Source organism: Odontesthes bonariensis, chromosome 7 (genome assembly GCF_027942865.1).
Source record: "Odontesthes bonariensis isolate fOdoBon6 chromosome 7, fOdoBon6.hap1, whole genome shotgun sequence".
Classification (NCBI taxonomy): domain Eukaryota; kingdom Metazoa; phylum Chordata; class Actinopteri; order Atheriniformes; family Atherinopsidae; genus Odontesthes; species Odontesthes bonariensis.
In genome coordinates, this window is record NC_134512.1 from 27,606,483 (window position 1) to 27,629,947 (window position 23,465).

General features: G+C 44.3%; 1 protein-coding gene across 2 annotated transcripts; it reads left to right on the plus strand.

Moving 5' to 3' along the window:
- The first annotated feature begins 582 nt into the window (after nucleotides 1–582).
- On the plus strand, nucleotides 583–23,350 carry ptpn9a (protein tyrosine phosphatase non-receptor type 9a). Of its 2 annotated transcripts, XM_075470373.1 has the most exons (14): nucleotides 583–783; nucleotides 920–1,227; nucleotides 11,201–11,344; nucleotides 14,889–14,978; nucleotides 16,365–16,489; nucleotides 16,718–16,823; nucleotides 17,498–17,608; nucleotides 17,883–18,199; nucleotides 18,734–18,821; nucleotides 18,904–18,973; nucleotides 19,418–19,496; nucleotides 19,608–19,758; nucleotides 20,636–20,843; nucleotides 20,975–23,350. In XM_075470373.1, exons 2-14 carry the CDS (start codon nucleotides 1,195–1,197, stop codon nucleotides 21,163–21,165), a joined length of 1,713 nt encoding a protein of 570 aa, XP_075326488.1. In that variant the 5' UTR covers nucleotides 583–783; nucleotides 920–1,194; the 3' UTR covers nucleotides 21,166–23,350. The 2 variants fall into 2 exon arrangements, with proteins under 2 accessions (XP_075326488.1, XP_075326486.1); XM_075470371.1 differs by having other exon boundaries at nucleotides 583–1,227.
- The last annotated feature ends 115 nt before the right edge of the window (nucleotides 23,351–23,465 follow it).

The following is a 23,465-nucleotide window of genomic DNA, read 5'->3' on the forward strand; positions in this document are numbered from 1 at the left end:
AGTTTCTTGTTACACCTTCGGGCAAAAAAGAAAAAAAATGGGTAAAAACGTCTTTGTACAAAAGTATGCTAAGCTAGCCGGCTGCTAACTGTAGCCCCAAATGTAAGCTACATCTAATCTCGCCCTTAGAAAGTGAACAGGCACATTTAGCATGTGCGACTTTCACTTTTAGGTAAGGTAATTTTATTTGGTCATTATAATACATAACAAAATATAAACAATTTTACAATTGGTAAATTCAAAAGAAGCTGTTTTTTTTAGTTTTTTTTAGCCCTTCTACACTAGTTAATGACATTAAAGACTTAGGCCTAAACCTGGCCCTTCAACGTCTGTATTAAGCCAAGAAAAGCATCCGGTAATTTTGGGACTCCAGTGTCATAGTGCATTGAAAGCAAACTTTTTATTAGAATCATGTGTCTATTTACTCTTTAAGTCCGACAGCCTCCTTTCCAATAAGTGTGACAGAGCCCGGGTGCTTAAATGGATGATTTTTTTTTTCCCCTTTCCTTTCCTTTCCCAGTCTGTCTTAGAATTTTTATGAATGAAAGCGGAGGTCAGCGCTCTCTCGTCGTTTTCTTGTCTTTACCACCAGGGGGTACAGCAACATGCAGAAAGAAAGCCAAACAGTCTCTCTCATTGTTCGGGGCTCGTGCGTGTCACTCTCACGCAGCATAAAGGCGACGTTGAGAGCTAAAAACTTGCGATTCATAGCATGGAGGAGTCCGCGGGCAGCTGCAGCTCTCTTCTCTGTGTAACGTGAGGTCGGAAGAGCTGCAGATCATGGTGTGAAACCCCGTCATTGTCATCGAGTCGAAGCAAACCCTCCGCCAGGCTGCTTGACTGTTGTCCTCTTTTCTTTCTTTCTCCCCCCCCCTCCTCTTTCCTGCCTTCTTTTCCTTCTCGGTGAAATCTGACACAGCACCAGCGGCTTCAGTTTTCTGCGCTTGGATGGCAGATTCGTGCTAATTGGCCTTGCGTGAGTCGCAGCAACAGAGTATCAAAGGGAAAAAGAAGACCTTCGGCTCCCGCTGCAGCGGTTCAGATGCCTTCAACTTTGAGGGAGAGGGACAACCCCTAAACCCCCATATCACACGAGGGACAGACGCAAACATCTCCGTCATCTCCCACTTTGCGAGAAAGGACACGTCTCTGGGAGGAAAAAGGAAAAGGTGATCGGTGAGCAGACGGGATATCATGGCAGCTACTTTATCGGCAGAGGAGGAACAGGTAGGCCTTAAGAGTGTTTATGCTTCCACTTCGTTTCCGGGCGAGATCGCCAGAAATGTCTCGCTCGCGGCTCTACCTGGTGGCATTTTTTTTTTTTTTTTTTTTTGGGCCGCGTACCGCAGCTGGTGGCGACGGCGGCTTGGTTGCGAAACGGTCCAAAGCGGAATATATTGTATCGATTTCTGGCGCATTATTGCCCTCGTTGCATCACTGTCAGTTCCTGTCCAGCAGCCGAGGTGATGTGCCGACCGACACACACACACGGGCCGCGGCGCCGGTGTCGAGTCCCAGACCGTGAAATATTGCCGGAGAAAGATTACACGGAGGACCCCCACCTCCCTCCTCCCCTCCTGACTCCTCATTTGGGGTCATTGAGGAATGTTTACAGTACAAACTTGGCTGAGTTCAAACGAGTCCTGCTGTAGTCGCGTTGCTTTGGAAGATTGCGTGAATGTAAAATATCATCCGCGAGTCTAGTGAATGTGGATACTTTTATTTTCACTCGGAATGAATGCGAAGATATTTGATATTGATCTGAAAACTTAGTTCTGCCAAGCCCCCCCCCCTTCCCCAAACCCACCCACTCACCCATTGAAACTCCGATAACTATCGCTCGTGAGAGAAATTACATTAAAACTGGAAGAAATGTGCCATTACTGAGAGCTCCGTTTTAAACCTTTAGAAAAAGAAAAAGTGATGATGAAATTCCAGGAGCAGTGTAACTAGTTGATGCTTGGCTTCATGCGCCTGAGGAACGGGGGGACTTCTCCTGGGAGATGAAGCATAATTAATCAGTTGATTATTCCAGTAAAGGCAGTCAACATTTGCTGCAATGCTTTCCCCGTCGCTCTTTCCGTGGGATTGCGACTTGAATATCTTTGACCTATAAGCGTCACAGAGAATTCACCATGTGCTTTAAAGACGCACTTTCTGGCCTTTTTTTTTTTTCCAGACCACGCTCTTCATTGAGGCGGCGTCGTATTTGTGGGAACCCACCGATGAATCTGCCAGACTTATACAGATTTACGAACCTAAATTAGAAAAAGTTGACAGTATGGGGGGGGGGGGAGCTCGTTTAAAACATAGTAAAGCAGTGAGTCTTCCATTTAATTAGATTTTTACATCACTGCAGACAGAATAAACCCAACATATGGAATGTTCTCTCATCAACTTCATTTTATGACATACAGATAGACGTTAATCTTTTTATTCATAGCCTGCGGCTCATTCAGAAAATAAGTTGGGATCAGGAGAATCTAGGGCTCATAATTCAACTGTGCTTCTAAAAGACCTTGAAGAATGCTTAATGACTACGTTTTTAGGATGCCATGTCATGAAATCTCACCCAAGTCAAGGATCCTTTGTAAGAAATTCAAGGATGCCTTTTTATTTTTTTGGATTCTTAGCGTTCTCAAAGCACCCGCAGTCCTTCAGAAATGGACAGAAGATGCATCAAGGTTGGCATAACGTCACTGTTGTTGGCATCAAAATGTGTTTCGTTAAAGGACGGCAAACTTTAAATTGCCTGTATGAATGGCTGTTGGATAGCCGACTGACACTAGCTAGATAGAAGGTATTTAAGAGCCATGTCCCTTGTTTTTTTTTGTGTCTATAATTGACAGTGGGAGTGTTGCCGTGACATGGGCCCATTTGTGTTCTATTATGCCGAATGCAAGGAAGGAGTCTGGTCTAGCCTTGCCATAAAGGACACTGGTTGGAAGGTCCCATCCTACCAAGAAACCATTCTTGATTATGATGTCATATCAAACAGATTAGGTCAACAGATGGTTGTAATCGTAAAGTTACATATTTGAGGAGCATAGAGAGAATCCCCAGTTAGTCAACAAGATGTTGAGGAAAATCATTGAAAAACGGTGTTCCTCAACAAGAGATTGGAAGGGATTGGCATGTTTCTCCCTCTACGGTGCGTAATGCCATTAAATGAAGAAATTTGGACAACTTTATATCAATATTTCTGATCCGTCAGACGGCGCTGATCAATAGCAGATATAACCATAATGTGAGGGGGTTACCTTTGTCAGGCATGACATTCTGAAGTTACATTCACAAATTCCACTTAAAACTTTACAAAAACAACCTTGTTCAGAGGTTTCTTCAACTTCCCTGGGCTCCGAGGCATTTTGGATGTTCCATCGCACAGTGGAAACGTGGTCTGTGGTAAGACCAGTCAGTATTAAAGATGGGTTTGAGGAAGAAGTGGACTCCAGGTGCTCTTGACTTAACATGAAAAGGATCATCCTAAACGTTTTCAGCAAAAAGCTTGCATGTAAGAGTGCAGCTTTCATACTGAACTAAAATCTGAGAAGTACGGATGGCAAGGAATCTGTGCACATGCCTGATCCAGCACACGTTTCCTTTATAAATCCCAATGTGACGCACAGCACGGCGGCGCACCTCTACTCTCACAGATTGTCCAAGTAACTGTGGCGAGTCCTGCCGCAAAGGACCAGAAAAGCTTTGCTGACCGTGAGATCGAACAGCTGATCAGAGGCCAAAGCCGGGGGGAAAAAAAGGTTTCACTTGGAAAAGGGAGACCACGCCAGAGTGCGGTTGACACAGGCTGACATGCAGGAAATCCGGAGCTGACGGCACATAAAGAGAGGATGGCTGCTGTGCAGTAAGCAGGTTGGACACAGTGGCATGATGTCATGATCATAATTGTCATGGATTAGGAAGCAGAAACTAGGAAGTCTGGTACCAGGGAGTCCATCCAAGGGACAGAGATGTACTGCATGATGTGCTGCAGCTATGCTTGTCAGGGGGTTTCCCTCTGTGGACAGACGGATCTCTGCCACACCTGTCAGTCATGCCTCTGCGTCCTCTGCAACTGTGTAGTCCGTCATGATGTGTTCCAGCCACGTGAACAGAGAAAACTGTCCAGTTTACTGACAATGTGATGAGACGGCCGGGGGGAATTACAATATAATCAGCAGGTTTTCAGCGTGCTCACTCAGATGAGTCATGGATAATGTGGATGAAATATTCGCCTGCAGTACTTGTGTAACTGTGACTGATGTTAAACTACATCTTAATAGAGTCTTGGACCAGTTTTGTATCCGCTTACATAATCGGGAGTTTTCATAGACGTCACACAGTAACTGGGGCGGAAACATTATTGTGACGGCTTCTGTGAGGCGCTTTGTAAAGTGCCACTGACGGCAGCCGGACAATTTGCTGGACGCACCACATTGGCTCATGCCCACCGAAGTGTATGTGGAAACTGGTACACGGGATCTTTCTGTACATGCGCATGGTTTATACATGAGGCCTCATGGGCTCGTACCATTGCTCTTGGCAAAGCGTATTCATTCTTCTGTGAGAGCAGAAGCCTTTGCATTTTTTTTTTTTTAATTTTTTAAATTAAAAGGAAAAAAGGCAATGCAAAGCGACTTTCTGAGCACATTCTGAAGCACGGCTGTGGCAGACCCACAGAGACCGTGTAGAGAATTTCTAAACTAAAACAACGAGCACAGGGTCGCTGTGCTTTTGCACGTCTTAGGACGTCTTTGGTTCGAAACGCAAGTGTGGATGCTCAATATATTAACAAGTGAAGCTGTCTAGACAAAATGTGAGATATCTCAGGTTCCTATACTGTTTGCTAAGAAATAGTCAATCTTCGTGTAACATTGCTTGAAATTCTTATGGAATCTAGGAAAAAAACAAACCCAGATTGCAGTAGTACCACATAAACTGGTGACTAAAGTTAATTGATGGCATTTATTTGTTTTTCTTTGAATCCAACAAGCCTAAATTCTAATAGTAACCAACCAAAATGGCAAAACAGCTGCGGTGTTGCTATTGGTTTGCTCCAGCTAGATGTTTCGTGTCTTTTCCCTCTCTGTGCTGGACTTGCTCATGCCTTTTCCCCATGCTGACTCCCCATCATCTGGCCAGCAGAAAGCTCCTTATCTGCCTACTCCATTTCCTGTGTGAGCCAGGGCCCCTGCTAGGGCACCGGACGCCCTCATTACATCCACAGCCCTGGGGGTGGGGGGGCAGTGGATAGTGAGTGTATGGATGTGTGTGTGCAGCGTTGTCTCTAGGGACTCTGCACTGGTGTAGTGGAACTTCATTCTGAATGCAGCTGTTAAAAGTATTTCCACAAGACTTTGGTAGAGGGGGAGGGGCGGTTTATGAGTAACAGAGTGTGTGTGTGTGTGTCTATCGTGTGCTTTAGAGAAAGTGTGTGTGTGTGTGTGTTGACTGTACTCCCAGGAAGCAGCAGAGTGAGAGAAAGTGGGGAATAGGGAGATAGTGACGTTATTGACTTCCTGTTTTTGGTATTGACTCGTGCCAAATGGGACTCAGTGAAGTGAAGCGAAGCCACTTGGAAACAGAAGTCCTACATTTGTCAAATGATTAGCATGGCGTCCGTAATCAAATAGATTCTGGAGAGACAATTTAAGGGGCAGCCACGAATCCTATAAAAAATGTAGTGATAAAGAAACGCATCGGGCACGTCTGTAGGATCAGTCATGTTGAATTTCTCCTGCATGAGACATCAGTACAGTCATGGTGACTGTACTAATGACACCAATTACTGTAACCAAGGATCGATGGGAGAAGTATCTTTTTAAATAATAATGAGTTTAACTAGAGGGTTAAACCAGCATTAATGATATCAGGACTGACACATCTCAGCGGAAATGGAAATGGAATCCATGTTGGCGCTTTGTTCATTGTGCAAGCAAACTGACATCATCACAACTGAGGTGCAGTTGACTCGCTGCGGTGGCTGTCTGAAACTGTAGGTGTCGCTACTCAGAAAATGACACTGAGATAACTCTGAAATGGCAGCAGAAGACGAGTCATAGAGGAGGTGCATCATTCCCAGTGGCTGCTGTACCTTTTGCGTTTGAGCCCACTGGCTAAAAAGTGCCTCAAAACCAGATTCTCTGTTCGTAAAGCTAAGCAAAATATACTAAAACATATCATGTCCTCATAGTCTGTAGAGTTTTTTGATTGCATGATGCAGAGCTGGCACAATTATTCAGCTATCTATGTGGATTAACAGAAAGATGATTGGTAACTTTTTAGACAGAAAACTTGCTAATTTTCCTCAGAATTGTGGAAAAGTAGATATTTTTGCCCGCATAAGCTAGCATTGAAGTGAAAGCTATCACGATGTAAACACAAGCGTATATCTTTATATCTTTTTCATTGTAGCTCATCTGTTGTTTACAAACTCTTAACTGTGTGCGGTCATGGTTTGCAGCGCGAAGCAACAAGAAAAATGGATTCCGACGCAAACCTCCACTGTGCTATTGCTGTGGGTGCCAGAGTAGAAGGTTGTGGGCTGGAACAGAGGGTGTCGGTGGCCAAAATCTACATGGATGCTATTTTGAGATCCACTACACATAAATCTGACCCACCGAGCAGCAAGAGTTAGTCGTTTCCTTCTCAAAGAATCGATCATTTGTTGAACTGAATAGATTGTGCTTTGGGTGCATCTGCAGCTTTTCTTACCGCGTCAGCCTTGAAACTGCCTTGTGCTGTCATATTTAGCTTTGTTTAGCTCTTGCTTAAGTTCAGTTTAAAATAAAAGTTAAGCCTCGGCTTGTTGGTTTTCTTCGAGGTTTGTGACATGTCATCGTCTTGGGTCAAAGTGAGTTGAACATTTTTTGGGGGTTTTCTTAGAAAGCAGTGTGGGGGAGAGTGGACGGCCCAACTCTGTGAGGTGCATACTACTTCCTGCAGACAAATGCTCACTGAAATGCATCATGTTGCAAGGGTGTGAAAATGATGACACACCAGTCTGTATTGGCGCTTTATAGTGACAATTCACTACTCTCTCAGTTTTGCTGCTCAGTGCAGATCCGCCCAGCGTTGTGCAGGATTTTTACATAGGTCGGTAGTTAGTGACTTAATTCGGTCACGTCCCTCATTTCCCCTCAGTTTCAGTTTTCTGGGACGTGATAGCAGTAAGTGCTGTTTGTCCAATAACGCTTAACAAAGCGGGTCCCCATTACAGTGAGTCTGGTCTATTAGGGATTGGCAGCGATTGCACAACCAGTGAGCAACCCAGACAACACATAGGATTATGTAATGTCAGCTGTGTGTTGGAAGGCCAGAAACCGCAAATTTGAAATGCCTCACTTGGCATTCAGAATGACTTGTGGCCAGATACAAGCCTCTCAGGTTATTTACATTCACGTCAGACTCTGCAAGCTGGAACTGAGTGTTTTTGAAATGGATAATCAAGAAGTGCCGGGGTGGGGGGGTTCAGAAGTGGAGCAAGTCAGGCAAATATTTATTCGTCCTCCAGGAACTGAATGAGTTACTCCTCCGCAGTGAGTGTTCCACTGCAGCCCGGTTTGCTATCGTGAAAACAAACTGGTTCATCCTCAAATTCCACTCTGGCGGATATGGCTTAGTGCAGAAAAACCAAACAAGACTGGCTTCTTCAGGAACAGAGGGTCACTGCTTGGAGTTGGCAGGCTGTCCTTAAAAGGCTAAGATAGAAAGAGCAGCTGTCAGACCACCAAAATTTTGGAAACCTGAGTGTACATGACAGCAATCTGACAGGAAGCTGTCTTTGGCCGCCACCAAAGGATTAACGCTTCACAGTACAACAACAAAGAGCAGCCAGCCCGTATTAAATGGAGCATGTGGACTGCCTGTTAAGAAATACTTTTAAGTCCGGTATGTTTTTCTTGTGGCAAAGTGCCGTCTAATGCGTTTTTATGACTGCATAGAACGTAGACACGGCAAAAATCCTCAGCCACCCCTATTTTCTTTAATAGCAGACATATTATGGCCCTTTTTTGTTTTTTTTTGTTTTCACAGGCTGACAGAATTTCCTGAGGTGATAATGTAATGTCTGTGAGATGCTCTGGTCAAAATAAGACGGAGAGACACTGCTGCCGCTCCTTTTTCCTCCTATAATTTCCATCTCTATTCAAGCGGGACATTTTAACGGCATGGAGCGACCCGCTCCACTCCGCCCCTCCCTCACACAAGGCCTGCCAATTCTGAGAGCTGCAGTACTTGATAACCCCTTAGAACACGTTATTACGGTATGAGAAAGCATATAGAAGATGTCCTTTAGAGCTCACACCAACTGATAAACTGTGAATTTTATTCTCAAATACTTTGGACAGGCGGTAGACTACAGATACGTCTTTTATGCGCATTCTTGTTGCGACTCGTGTGGTGAACGACCCGAAATATGCACCGCAGAGCATAACGGCGAATGGCCAGTTAATAATTGGTGTCCTAATTCTTCATCACATATCTGCTCCATAAACTGTCACTCCTTTCCTGTGTATCATAAGGTTTTAGCGGCTAACGTTAAGATCTCCTGCACTTTTTTACCAATGTTTGAATGCACCATCAGTACATCTCTAACGGGCGTTTCAAGAAACATTGACAAATGGGAAAATAGAACAGCGAGCTTCCATCTGGTACGCCAGTCCCAAGTCAAATCTCTGAAGACTAATTATGAGATTTTATGTTGATAGCAAGGCCAATATCAACTTCCCACTTCCGAGGTACAGCAAGTTGAAGTTGAAGTCTGGTGGAGATGTTGCAAAAAGAGGCTGGATAACTTTGTAAAGTCACGCATGCTTCCCCATGAAAAACCGAACAGTCAGGGTTATCATGTGGGAGTTTTTTTTTATTTGGTTTGTGCTCTTATGCACGTAATTCTTCTTCTTTTTTTCTTTTTTTTTTTTTTTTTTTGTTCTATGATATATCCCCTTTAAGTGTATTGCCAGTAAAGTGATAGATGGGCACAGTTCTTTATTGAAGCGTCACATAAGGAGCATATAAGGAAAAAATATGAAAGTCAATATTGGACACGAGAAACTTTAATCTTCAACACAGCCTGAACCCATTTAGACGAGCTTTCTTGTCATTTCTTTAAGGAGTCGTCAGGAATAGTTCTCAGGCTGCTTGAAGGACATCCCAAAGCTCTTTGGATGTCGGCTGACTTCAATAGAGTCACAAAGATAATCCCACACTGCTTCAATAATGTTGAGGCCCAGTCTCTGATGGAGGATTCATCCCTCCATAAGACCTGAAGGTCCAGATGCATCTCTGTGTCCTGTGTCAGGTCTCTGCTGAATATTTTGGGCGTTTCCTCAAACTTTTGGACCACCATCATTGTCTCAGTTTACATGCGTGGGAGGGGAATCGAGCTGTCTGACTCCCCAAGACTGGACTGCTTCTAACTTTTACCTGTGGGAGGCCATCGAACATGTGAGAGTAGCAGAGTTGGACTCGGACGTTGTCTTTAGGTTACCTTAATGATGATTTTGTCAGATGAGGCAGCGGAGAATGGAAATAAAAAAAGAAAACCTGGATTTTATTAGAAAACGGCCATCTTAAAATGCTTTTAAGCGCCCGGGAGTTGACTTGTATTTTTAATGGGTTGAACTTTAGTTAGGCTTTACGAGTTCTGCATTTAGCAGAAATCGGACAAAACAATTAGAAGAATATGTGAACGAGTGCGGCTTTATTGGGAATTCAGCTGCATTAATATACACTTAGATTTATTGTCCTTACAAAAAAAAAAAAAGGTGGAACTTTAAAGCCTGTGCAGAGCGCTTAGGCTTATTTGAGTCTAGTTGATCATATACAAGCATTAGTGACTTAATCTCAAAAGGAACTCCTGGAGAACTATTGCTCAAGGTTGCTGTAAAAGATTACAAGAAAGTCTGACATTCTATAACTCTTTTTGTCTATCACTTTTTAGTTGTGAGGTCAAAAAAAAAAAAGATTGTTTTCAGAACCTAGTCACCATTTTATGCCAGCACTGTGAAATTTCCTCTTCTCGGTCTTAAACGCAGCGAAAACACACCATAAGCGCCCCCTCACATTTCCCCCCATGAGAATCGGACACTGACTGGCCTCAGCCCTGTCAGGTGCAATCATCCCTCATCCCTTGCATGCTAAGGCATCTGAACAGAGCAAGAAGCTGCAGGCCCTCCTGTGTCTGAAAGCACTGGCTTTCCTGAGGAGGGACAGAGGCATCCTGTCTTCAGGCTCGGCACTCGTCAGTGATCGTTTTGTATTTCTAAAGAGCCGCGGATTCCCAGAACTTGACTTCCTGTCTCCAGTGCATGCCCCACCGCTGCTGTGCCTGACCAGAGAAGCGGAACCCCGTGTTTAAAGTGTGAGCTTTCATTGCCTCCTCGACAGCCTGTTGAGAATTCCCTTTGTGCCGTCCTGCTTACTCTTGGGCCCGGCGGGGGGGTGTATGTGTAACTGAGTAGAGTAGCAGATAGGCCCTGAATATGTGGCACAGGTTATCCGCGAGAATAGTGGACCAGCACGTTTTCTTAGAAATGGCTTTTTTTTTTTACTAATTGACGTGGACGTTTAGCCAAGATGAAATCAAGATTGTCTTGACTTGGTTGCCATTTTGTTTTGCTCTGCTGGGTCCTTTTTTTGTTTGTTTTTTTTGTTTGCAGCCAGAATTTAAAAGAATGAATGATAATAAAACCAGTTTTTACTCAATCAATCTCTTCCTTGTGAAGAGGAGTGCTAAAACCCACGTCTGTTTTCTTCTGTCATCTCAAACACACTGACTGATCGTGAACGTTCCTCCGCCGAACGAATGAAGAACTCGGTTGGTTTATGTTTCAGCGCGTGACACCTACGTAAGTGGCTTTACTGCCAGTGGCTGTTAGAGCTCTGCGGTGAGCGCAGCCCTGTCATTAATGCAGCTTCATGTCCGTCCGCCCGTTCCATCATCTTCCTCAAATTACAGCCCACACATTTTATTTTGTGCCTCCCTGTGTCAATACGCTGTGCATACACCCCGCCAGACACCGGGCTGTAAAACAGGCCATGCAAAATCTACTGCTAATGTCTTACAGGGCCAGAAATTTGCGTCAAATATTCTTTGAGGCGGGAGATGTCACTTCCTGAGTCCAGTTTCACTTCCTGCCCCGTTTGACCTTGGATTATGGGAGCACAAAGTTTGTGACAACATCTGTGTCTGTTTCAGGCGACCAGGCAGTTTCTGGAGGAAATCAACAAGTGGACCAGTCAGCATGGAGTTTCACCGCTGACCAGGGAATTGGCTGTCAAGTTCCTCATGGCTCGCAAGTTTGATGTCCTCCGCGCCATCGAGCTCTTCCACAGTTACAGGGTAAGGAGACGGCAGGAGGGTGATGGCACTCTCTGGAACCGGGGTCAACACATTTTTTTATGGGGTTTTTTGTTTGTTTTTTTTTGTTGTTGTCCCGTTTCAGTTAAATCTGGTCGTTGGAAGAAAAAAAAACATAAGACTGAGAAGATTTGCTCACTCTCCCTCTGAGAAATTCTCGATGGGGCCACAAACCGCTGCCCGGGTTAAGTTTGACAGGCGAAGTGCATCAAGGTTGTACCCTGTGTGCGTTCGCTGCGCTTGTTTAAAGTCCCCGTCGATGGTATGAAAGCGTGATTTCGGCTTAGGAGGAAACATTGGACACGGTCAGCAGAATACGCCTGCAGTCAGATCCAGCCTCGGATGAGGATTGTCTTGTGCAGACAAACGGTGACTTGCACCCGTGTAAAAGTGGCAACAGGAGCTGCTGATCAGAAGCTGAGTACCAGCTCCAGTATGTGTGTTTAAATGTCAGATCTGAGGGAAGCTTCCAGAAGAGGCGTGGAAAATCGTCACAGGAAAAAGCTTTACAGAGATGAGTGTCGGTTTAGTGACTGTAAAAACACACATTTGATTGAAGAAAATCATCAGAACGTATATATCAGCTTCTTCTTTTTTTCTTTTTTTTTCTCATTTAAGATGGATTCCACGTTGGAAATGAACAGTGGCTGCAAAAATCTGAGTTTGGACACCGGAACCAAACAATAATGTTCTATAAATTCAAGCTTCATTTGTCATGCAAGTTCTACAGGATTTAAAGATTGTAATTCGGTCCCAGCTTAGAGTATTGCATCGCGTCTACAAGCAGCGTTACTGTGGACAGCGTACGCAGGTGTTTGTCGAAAAGACTGCTGCTTCTGTTTTTTTTCTTCTCAGGAAAAAAAAGGTCATGAGTGGGTGAAGGGAGACCTCGGTGACAGTGACACTCTTTCATGTGCTACACCCACAAGTCACAGCTACCCAGCTGCTTTAACGTTGTGTACCAGGTTGTTGGAAACCTCTAACCGAGCCACAAAAGCCAAATGTGAAATCATTTTCAGTTTTTTTTGGTTTCGTTGTGCGTACATCGCCTTGCTTTGTTAGTTTCCTTCTACGTAGCTTATTGTTAGCTTTGATGTTAGCTGTGATGTTATATCCTCATTTTTAAGTCTCTTTGGATAAAAGCGTCTGCTAAATGCATAAACATAACCATGGTTACGGTGCCTCTCCTTTTATTTCCAGAGAGCCTTGTTGATCTTAGCTGGTTTGGTGAGCAGTTGGGACTCATTTTGCTTAAAAGACAGTATATATATATATATATATATATATATAGAAAATACAGAATTGAATAAATGGGTGGATCAAAAAAGGTGGAAAGGTTGAAGTCCCGAGGAGAGGGTTCAACGTCACTGAACAAGTCTCTGAGGCTGCAGCCAGGCAGGAGCTCTCCTGAGCAGATGCAACAAAAACCACAGGCCAGGCTCTCAAAACTGAATTATACACTGGGAGATATTTAAAAAAAAAAAAAGAAAAAGAAATGTTGGCATCTCTGGCTTTTAAAAGAGCTTTTCACAAAATATGGGTTGTGTTTATCAGTTCATCGGCTTGTACGGATGAGGTTAATGACGTTAGTCTAAGGAGGAACGTGAAGTCAAACGATATTGCCTGAGGAAGAGGACTTTTTACAACGTATGTGGCTTTTTGATGCACGGTGGTTGAACAACAGCTGTGCGTCTCAAATGAACATTGCTGATCTTCTCCTTTTTTTTGCTTCCTGTTTGTTTGCTGCGCTCTCAGCCACCTCCCTCTGGGAAAATCATCAAGGGGAAAGAGGCCCAAGTTTAAAACGTACACTCGTGTGTGTGTGTGTGTGTGTGTGTAGCAGCTGGGTGTGTTAAATGTCAGCTAATCTGTAACTGAATGCAACAGTGAAGCAAGAACAATAGCATATTCCAAATAAAGTGGAAAATGTGATGATTTTCTACCTCCGGGGCAGGAGCAGTGCACCTGACTGTTTTTTTTTTTAAGTCCCACCTAGATAATTGCATACTGAAGACTTTCTCCTCTCGGTGCGTAGTATTTACCAGAAAGTCGAGGATAGAAATCTCATACTGTCTCTCCGTGGGTCACACTTCTGCAGATGCTATTCTGTCCCAGTCTGAAGCTGCAGCACGGGACTTTATCTGCACAGATCTGCTCTCGTCTGTCCAACCGGCAGATGGAAAGTTGCCAGGCGTCTCACACTCGCACTCTAATGACCTGAATAGTTTCAGGACGTGGCGGGATTGTAGCACCTACTTTTTTAAGTATGGTTACTTCGACCATCGAGGCGGGTTCTCATTTCAGCAAGGGAACGGCTCGCCGGCATAAATGCGACTCATTCATGAGTGCCTTGAATGAGACTTTGAGAAGGGTTAGCCTCCCCCCGCCACGCCACAGTTCGTTTAACTGGGTTTGTGCTGCGTCAGCACCGGGACAGAGGCGGGGAACAAGTAATTTGTCTGAACAAATGGGGGGTGGAGGGTGTGTGGGTAGAAATAGACCAGGCGGGCAATTAGACTGAGGTGGTTAGCAGCTGAAGCAGAGTCTGAATCCTTTGTGGCACTTTGAAACATTTTTAACAATTGGAGCTGAAGTGAAGCAAAACTGAACTGCTTACCAACTATGATAAACCATGAATTCAGGATCTGTTTTTTTTTTTTTTTTTTTTTTTTTTTTTTTTGTTAAGTTGGTAATAGTTTCCTATCTTATCTTCAATAACAGTACCAAGTAACTAACTAATCTAAAGTCTATTAGATCATGGTTTAAGAGTGAACGGAACAAACAGGAAGCAAAAATAGATCAGCAATGTTTCAGCATGCTTGCAGTGAAGGAAACGGTTCAAAACTTCACTTTTTTCAAACTTTCTCTTTTTTCTCTCTTTTTCTCCTCTGAGCGTTGGACCACTACAATGTCTGTCCACTTTAGTTTTGCAAGAACTCGGTCTGTTCCTGTTCCAAGTTAACAAAGTCGGCTCCTTTTCAAACTTTTAGGGCTCAAGTTTGACCGGGAAGTCGCGCAGAACAGGGGACACGACCTCTAACGTTGCATCATGTCGTTAGATGGAACTCGCACGTTGGGTCCCTGAACAATTTGACATGACTGAGCGTATCTGTATGCACTTCAGTATCCTGGTTTTGTGTTTGGTTTGAGCCGTATTCCAGATGGGATGTTAACATTAAACATGAGAATGTGGTTATATGTGTATATATAATATATATTTTAAAGATATAATCTTTAAGATATATAATCTCAATTTTATATAATCTCAATAATCTCAATTTTCTAGATGACTAATTAAAAGGTACATTTAAACGACTCATCCTAAGCACCTTGAGAGTAACTTGAAGAACTTCCACTTAAACCTCAAGGTTTCCAGAGGAAAAAAGTGGAAATTGGATTAATCTTCCTGGAAAGCCAGGCGAGTCGCTCCATTGTTCACAGAGAGGAATTTGAGTCGAGTGACGGCCTGACTTCACCTGCTGTGAACTGTTTTTTTTTGTTGTTTTTTTTTTTTTTTTTTCCTCAGGAAACGCGTCTTAAAGAAGGAATCGTCCGACTCCAGCCTCAGGAGGAGCCCCTGCGCTCCGAGCTGCTCAGTGGAAAGTTCACAGTGTTGGTAAGAATCTCCTACACATCCATTTTTTGTTTTGTTTGTTTTTGTTTTTGTTTTTCCTTCAATGGAAAGGTTTTAATCTCGTCTTAGATTACAAAACAATGAAGGGACAAGGCGGATCATATTCAGCTGCTCAAGAACCAACTGTTTTGCTTTGCAGCTGAAAATGTTGTGGATATAATACATTTCCTTCATTATTTTTGGCAGTGTATTATTGCTCCACGTCCAGTTTAAGTTTAAAAAAAGAAGGATTTATAACCCACGGTGGAAGGCGGACAAGGAATTATTTTTTTTGACAGGATCTGTAAACAAGATCTTTCTAGACTCACACCTTCCTTATTACAAAATGGTCTTCATGGGCCATCTTGGGACGATCTTGTTCTATTTTCTCCACTGTTGGATCATTTAATCACATGAACTGCAGCTACTTGTCTGATAGCAAAACTTTTTCATTTTAAAAAGAGGTTTTTAAGCACAAATTTCTAAAGTAAGCTGTCAGTGACGCATTAAATAAGGTGCATGTTATTGACTGATGTTGCCAGTGCGTTTTTCTGTGAAATTAGGCTTTTGTCAGCTAAATTCCGACCCTAAAAATGCCCCCCCGTGCTGCACACGCGCACCCACTTTCCTGCGCTCCCCCTCTTCCTTCCCACTGACGTGCCACAGTGGCATTGATGCTGCACATCCTCTTGTCTGACGTCGGAGGTCTCCATCCTTCAACAGCGCACTTCATATCCTGTCTGATGTATTTTTAGCCCTCCTGCCGGAGAATACGTTCAGGCTTATTTATTTACAAAGGAAGGTTCCGGCGTATCTGTGGTCAGCGGCCTCATTCATGCAGAGACGTCGGCAGTCTTTACACTGTATTTCTGTTGAAAATGTATTCCGTCTCACTCTCCAAAGACCAAAGAAGGATAAAAAGAATTTTAAAAAAAGGCTCTAGTACCTGCAGCATCTTTATTGACAATAATATTTCCTCCTGCTGAACTGTTGACCGCCCTTTTGGTGCTGGCAACCTGCCAGCAATCAGTATTTGAACTCAGCTGCCCCCCTGTGGTCATTGTCGACGCTTCAGTTGTTCAGTGCCTTCACTGCTTTCACATTTAAAACCATCTCTTAAGTGCCTCTTGGTTTCAAGGCATAAAGACATTATCTTTAGACACAATTGATGCAGTTTAGACATTCTATGTGAATGAGATGTGTAAAATGTCCTGCTCCATGCGGCTCACTGTGAAGGCGAGAGCTCAGTTTGTACCGTGTCGAAAGCAGGAATGAAATAACTCTGTGCTCGTGTACGCTCCTCCGTTCAGTTGTGGCTGTGAAACGGCGATGAAATGCTCCCCTCAGATGGAACGCTGGTCTAACTTGTCGATCGTGTGTGTTTTTCAGAGTGTACGGGATCCTTCCGGAGCCTCCATTGCCTTGTACACAGCCAAACTGCACCACCCCAACAAGACGGGCAACCACGTGGTGCTTCAGGCCCTCTTCTACCTCCTTGATCGAGCAGTTGAAAGGTGACCCCGGGGCCAAAAGCTAGATTTGTTTTGTCGGGGAAATTAGGGATATTGGGCATCTAGAAAGCGGCAGGCTTTTCTTTTTTGGGGGGGGGGGGTCAGCAGCTCTTTCTTTCAGCTATGTTGGAAAACGCACTTTCACTCTCTTGCGTGACTTGGTAGTTGCGCAACCCTTTTGATATACCACATAAATGTAAATACAGCTTTCTGTTTTGTTTTCCCCCACAGCTTCGAGACCCAGAGGAATGGCTTGGTGTTCATTTATGACATGGCAGGCTCCAACTACACAAACTTTGAGCTGGACCTGAGCAAAAAGATCCTCAACTTGCTCAAGGTTTGCATCACAGTGCTGGAGACATGAGCACAGTGAATATTAATGTCCATAGACAGGAAATGTCCCATTAAGGCGGGTAATCGTGGTAAATGGTGACACTGAGAATCAGTCACAGGACTAATTGGAAACCTGCTTTTTTTTTTTTTTTTTTTGTTGAAAGTGTCTCACTCTCTCCCAGATAAAAAATCTAATTAGTGGCGTCTTCCTGGAAAGTGCCCGTCTAAAGGGCAAAATGGAATGGTTTGACAAGCGGTGGGTGGTGCTTGTGTTAGCAGCCCGTTCTGCTGCATTTAAGTGACTTACGTTCTGAGAATGTTCTCGTGTGCCAGCTGTGTTCTCTAAGGCATATCTCCATGGAGCCACATGTGTTAGACACGTAGTGACAGGCCACATACTGATCTGAACAGTGATTTGAGCAGCTGAAGTGTCCTCAATCACATCCGATTGATACTTTAAATGTAGAAGTAGCGCTATGTAAAATGAGGAAAAGCCTAGTCGGATAGAATTGGACCGTCAGGTGATATCAGCTGAGGAGAAGTAAGCCCAGAGACAAACTTTTATAGACAAAAAAAACAAAACACATTCAATTCCTGGATTTCAGTATGAAGAATTTGTTGTAACTTGTACATGAAACAAAGTGGTTTATGACCAGGTGTGCTGTCTGTGTCCACCAGGGGGCGTTCCCTGCCAGGCTGAAGAAGGTGCTGATTGTTGGGGCCCCCGTTTGGTTCCGAGTGCCCTACAATCTGCTCAGCCTGCTTCTCAAGGAGAAACTCAGGGAGAGGGTAAACGCTCATTTTCTGATCCCTCCCACAGCTGCCCTGCAGCTTCATGTTCTTGATGTGTCCTTCAGTAAAACTACTGAAGTTTTCTGGAAATGCAAACATAGTGGGGGGGTGTCACATTCTCTGTTCCCACCTATCCATCCTTCCACCTTGATCATGCCTCGCATAAATCCCTGTAAAGCTTCTTGACCCTCCCCTGAAACGATATCAAACAGTTTCAAGTGAAGTGGAAGATGTCACTGGACACCAGCTTTGCTCTATCTTCTAATTGCAGGTTCAGATGGTAAAAATGGCCGAACTGCGTCACCACCTCCCCCGAGACTGTCTCCCCCAGCACCTCGGTGGCCTGCTGCCCCTGGACGCCTACAGCTGGAACCAGCAGCTACTGGCCGGCCAGAACGGCAGAGTAGACCCCGTGGATGAGCTGGTGGGAATCCCCCTGGAAGAGTCTTCCATCCACGTCCCCGGGCCCGAGTCCATGCGTCCCCAGGAGCTACTGGTGCACCTCGGCAGGCTGCAGCGCACAGGCATCCATCAGGAGTACGAGGAGCTGCGCAATGAAACGCCGCCTGGAACCTTCCACTGTGCACAGTGAGCCTACAGCACTGGACACACACGCACACTCAGTGCTGACGTTTACAATCTGCCGCCGTCCCACAGAGCTGTTCTGCCATGAAGTAGTCTGTGCATTAGCATTCGCCTCCCCTCGTCTACGAGAGCATGAAGGACAAAATTGAGTAATGTAATCCGGCGCACAGCTCGCTATATCAGCAAAACTTCACTGATCTCCAAGTTGCTATTGGATCATGTTAGAATTCACTTACGAAGATAAATTTGGTTCATTTCAGTATAAATCATGAACACAAAGTTGTCAAATTACAGCGGGACCGAGATAAGTTGAGTGGAATAGAACATTAATTAGGCGTGTGAAACTGAGAAGGAGGTTAGAGGGCTGCAGGTAGGACTGACTTCCTCTCATTCTCTGGGTATCATCTGGGTGGGATGAGTTTTGCCCTTCACCATCTAAAAAAAAACGCACATGATTAAACGTCTGGCAATGTTTCTTTGTTATGAGTGAGTAGCAGTAGGCATCAGAAGTAAGCTTTGTTATTAATCTGCCCGCAGAGCCGGCTACAACCAGGAGAAGAATCGCTATGGAGATGTGTTGTGCCTCGATCAAACAAGAGTTCGTTTGAAACCCAGGAGGAACGAGGTAAATTGTGTCGCCCAGAAATCTTCACATCATAAGAAAAATCCACGGTCACACTCGTGACGGCGTTTTATTGTTCCAACAGAGATCAGATTACATCAATGCAAGCTTCATGGATGGCTACAAACAGAAGAATGCATACGTTGGTACTCAAGGTACGACAACTGTCAAATATTTTCAAGTGCTGCACATTATTACAAATTATTGCATTTTCTTTGTCTTTAGATTCTTATTAAAGCTCTAAATATTTTCAACAAAAAGACACTATTGGTGATTCGGGGGTCAGTCATCTCAGTTCGACAGCAGTTAAACTGTCGAGCCTTTTTTTTTTAAGGGGCGTGATCGATCTGGCCGCCCACTGCCTCTGACTGAGGTTTAATGTGCAAGTCAAACTGACAGGATGTTAGTTTTAGTGCGAGAATTAATTTGTTGAAGGTGGCTGGGGAAACCGTCTCAAACAGACAGAATAGGCCGGTGAGCGGGGTCTGATAATGATGAATGTGTTGTTAGTGGCCGGTGTTGCTTCCAAGGCCACTGCTTCATGCAGGCAAGTTGATTTGCTCATTCATTTGACACCAAATTTCCGGGTGAATGTGTAGGTCCACTGGAGAGGACCTACGGGGATTTCTGGAGAATGGCCTGGGAGCAAAACGTCCTCGTCATCGTCATGACGACCAGGTAATTTGAGCAGACGAGAGGGGGGGGGGGGAACAAAAAATGGCTCCAGTTTCTCCTTTCAAGCTTGGTCAGAATGAATTTCACCAAGTGCTTTCTGTCCCTGTGCTGCAGGACAGATGAGGGCAGTCGGAGGAAGTGTGGGCAGTACTGGCCCCTGGAGGAAGGTGGACAGGAGGTCTATGGTCATATAGCAGTGGTGAACCAAAGGGTGGACCATCTCACCCACTACAACCACACCACCCTCGAGCTCCACAACACTGAGGTACAGCCGTCCTCTTTACCGGATGCTCGGCAGACTGCTTTTTCCTCTGTTTTATACTTGGTTGGCTGAAGTGACATTATGTGTATTTTCATCTCAAAGACTCACGCAGTTCAATAAATTCCGAGAGAAGTGTACTTGGCTACATGATCTTGCCCTAAGGCTGTATTTAATTACCCCCCCCCCCCCCCCCCCCCCCCCCCCCCCCCCGTACTCTGGTAATAATTTCATAACTAAGTCAGTGTAGCAACACAATCCGTGACGTGTTCCAAAACAACCCAGGTTGCAACAACATGTGACAATATGGACTGAGTTATGCGGAGCCAGTCCATGCAACTGTGAAGGCAGAAGGGGGGGAGGGAGGGAGAGAGGGAGAGAGGGAGGGATAGTGTTTGCTTGAACCACAACAAAAGTCTTAGCTGGTGAAAAATGAGCTTTTTTTTTTATGATGTGGCCCGTTATACCCGTTCTTCTCAGAAATAAACTGAACTTTTTATAGAATCAGGTCAATGAAGTCGATACCAGGTGATTATTGTGCATCAACTTACAAATGAGTCACAGCTCAACCAGCCCTCATATTTAAACAAATGCCACTACATCCAGTCCCATTGACTGTGCATAAAGCAATCCTCCAAATGAACACCAAGTAGGTAATAAAATAATCACTGTAATAATATACAAGTGTATAAAATTATTGGGAATCTTGGAAGTCAGTGTAGCACATAAATCCTCATCATGTGGCAATATCTGTATACATCTCTGTATGATATCCGTGTGATCCAAATTTGAGTAACAAAAAACACGAATGCCTTCAGTGGTGCCATTTACAAAGTGAAGTCTACTACAAGCATGTGAATATTTGTTTTCTTTATGTGCTCAGACGTGTGAACAGAGACACGTGAGTCATTTCCAGTACCTCAGTTGGCCTGACTACGGGGTCCCCACCTCAGCCGTGACTCTCATCGACTTCCTGGGAGCTGTGAAGAGACAGCAGAGAAAGATGGTGAAGGCTTTGGGCCTTCAGTGGACAGGCCACCCACTGGGACCTCCAATGGTGGTCCACTGCAGTGCAGGGATCGGGAGAACGGGTGAGATTATCAGATTGTCTGATTTTAAGTTTGATTTTTTTTTTTTCCAAACTACATTAGTCCGCCTCCTGTTAGCCCTCCCACCCCGCTCCGTGTTGCTGCTAACTCTAACTCAGGCCTGTTGTTGGCAGGTACCTTCTGTGCCCTGGACATCTCTCTGTCCCAGCTGCAGGACGTCGGCTCGCTTAACGTGTGTCAGACGGTGAGGCGCATGAGGACGCAGAGGGCCTTCAGCATTCAAACCCCGGACCAGTACTACTTCTGCTACAATGCCATTTTGGAGCACGCCCAAAGACAGGGCCTGCTCCCATCCAATCAGTGAGCTTCAGCCCCAACGTCCTGCGCCGATCCGCGAGCCCCGACATCTCTGCAGTCAGTCTGTTAACTCCGGAGCCACGTCGCGTGACCAGTTCGTTCCAGAAAGCGGCCTCCTCCCCGGAGAGGAGTTTTTGAGACGCAGCGACGATAAAAACGCTTGATTGTTGACGTGGTGTTTTAATGTGATAATATTGTGGCTGCCAACAATGTGACGTTTTATTTTTGCTGAACTTATCTCCGAAGACGTGCAGTAGAGTGACCAAGCTGCTCAAGTAATGCGTGGTCAGGCACACTGGGTCAGCTGGGTCAGCTGAGTCCTTAATTTATTCATGTGTCAATGATTGGACCTTTTTAAAGGGGCATTTCACTCCAAAATATCTTAACAGCTAACATGAACGTAGCCATCACAGTCCAAAAAAAAAAAAGAAGCTTTCCCGTTTCCTTTAACTGCTGCTGTAGCTTAATCAAGTATTTCATGGCCAAATAAATACCACCCGGTCTTAATCATCTTGCGTATGAAAGCTGAGCTGGAACTGTGGTGGCTAACTTGCTTCGTGTTTCCTTAGACAAATATTATGTAAATGTTTAATGGAGTTATTGGAGCGAATTAGTGCTTTAAAAACATACAGTTCTTAATTTCCACCCTCAGGCAACAATAATAGGTTTTTGGGGGGTTTTTTTGCCTTTCTTTGTCCACTTAATACGCGTATTCATCACAGTGCGTTTTGAGCTCCTGGTAAATGTCAGACGGATGCTAGTTTTGCATCGTCTCAGTCGTACCGGTTTGCTGCCCAACGACGTCTTTGTCTAAAGGTGTCGAGCAAAGGAGTTGATGTTTGTGATGACAGTGAACAACCGTTAAGGTTAAAGTAAATCAGTCCGACAACTCAGAAATGGCTGGTGCAACTTTTCTTCTTCTTTTTTTTTTTTTTTTAAACTCCTTTGACTGTTGCCCATTTGAGTTGTTTGTTTTTTTTTTTTAAGATTTTTTTTTTTTTTTTTTCCCATAAGAGTCCATTAAAAGACCTTCCATGTTGCCTAAACATATAAAAGCCTTTAGTAGGGAGTGCATGTGACATCAACAGACACGTGACTGTACTTGGGTTACGCCCACTGAGACCGACTCTGCAGCCGTGGAATGTTTGACCGGCGGGAAAACCTAGAAAAACACGCCTGAAATGGTGAAGAGCTGTTGTGCAATTGACTGTTTAGATCCAGAAAGAAGTCTGGGATTTGTTTTTTGTTTTTTTTTTTTTAAACAAAATTTTAAGAAGTAAATAGAAAAGAGCCAAACACGTGTCGAGCTGCAACAGTCTGCCGCAGTGAGGTGTCACACATCCCCACACACTCTTGTTTAAGGCAGACCACGCTGCACTGACTTTCCCACTGAAGCGTACACCTGTTTCAGTCTGCAGTTAAAACCTCACGAGAAGTGCAATATGTTTTTTGTTTGTTTGTTTGTTTGTTTTTAAATACATAAATCACATCTTAGCACTTTGAAAAAACTTCTACCCAGTGTGTTCTGAGATGAGTCGTTACGGCTTTGGAATAAGAGGACGCATGAAACGTCACAGTCTGCTGCGTTACTAAAAACCCGTGACGGTATTCGACGTAAACGTCTTGCGTTGGCTTTGTCGGGACAAATCAAGAGGATTTTTTATTTTTTATTTTATTTTTATTTTTTACAGGTAAACCAGAAACGGACGACTAAATGAGTCCTGGAGTAAATAAGCACAAACGTGTACCCGCCACACCCCCCCAGCTGGGTCCCTGTTGGGCACCTGTCAGAAATATATTTTCAGTATCGCTACTTTTCAGGCTGTGGTCGGAGGCAGTGCTTTCATCTGGCCCCAGTATCCTGCCATTATTATGTAACTTGTACAAAAGCGGTGTCTGTGTGCCATGTGTTGCGTTCTTTACTACAGAATTCATATTGAATTTGCTGGTAGTGAAGCGTTTGTGTCGAGTCTGCCATCCTCATGTACTCTGATTTTAGAATTAGTTTTCCTTTCAGCGATAGACGCAAAATGTGCCCCATTTTATTTTTCTATTGTATTCAGCAAATGTTTTCATACAATTGCAGTTGCCTGTATTAATTTTATACTTGTTCTGTTATAGCCCATTACGTTATCATTCCTATACCCATTGATTCAAGCTATACCGTATTAAATGCAAACTACGTCAGCACATACGCTTGTGAAGCTTGTGTTTCTTGGCTTGCTGAACTGAACTGATTTGAGCTGCCCTGCCTCATTTTGCAGGCAGCTGCTCAGAGTTTAGAAAACTGTGCACTTGGGGTTCACT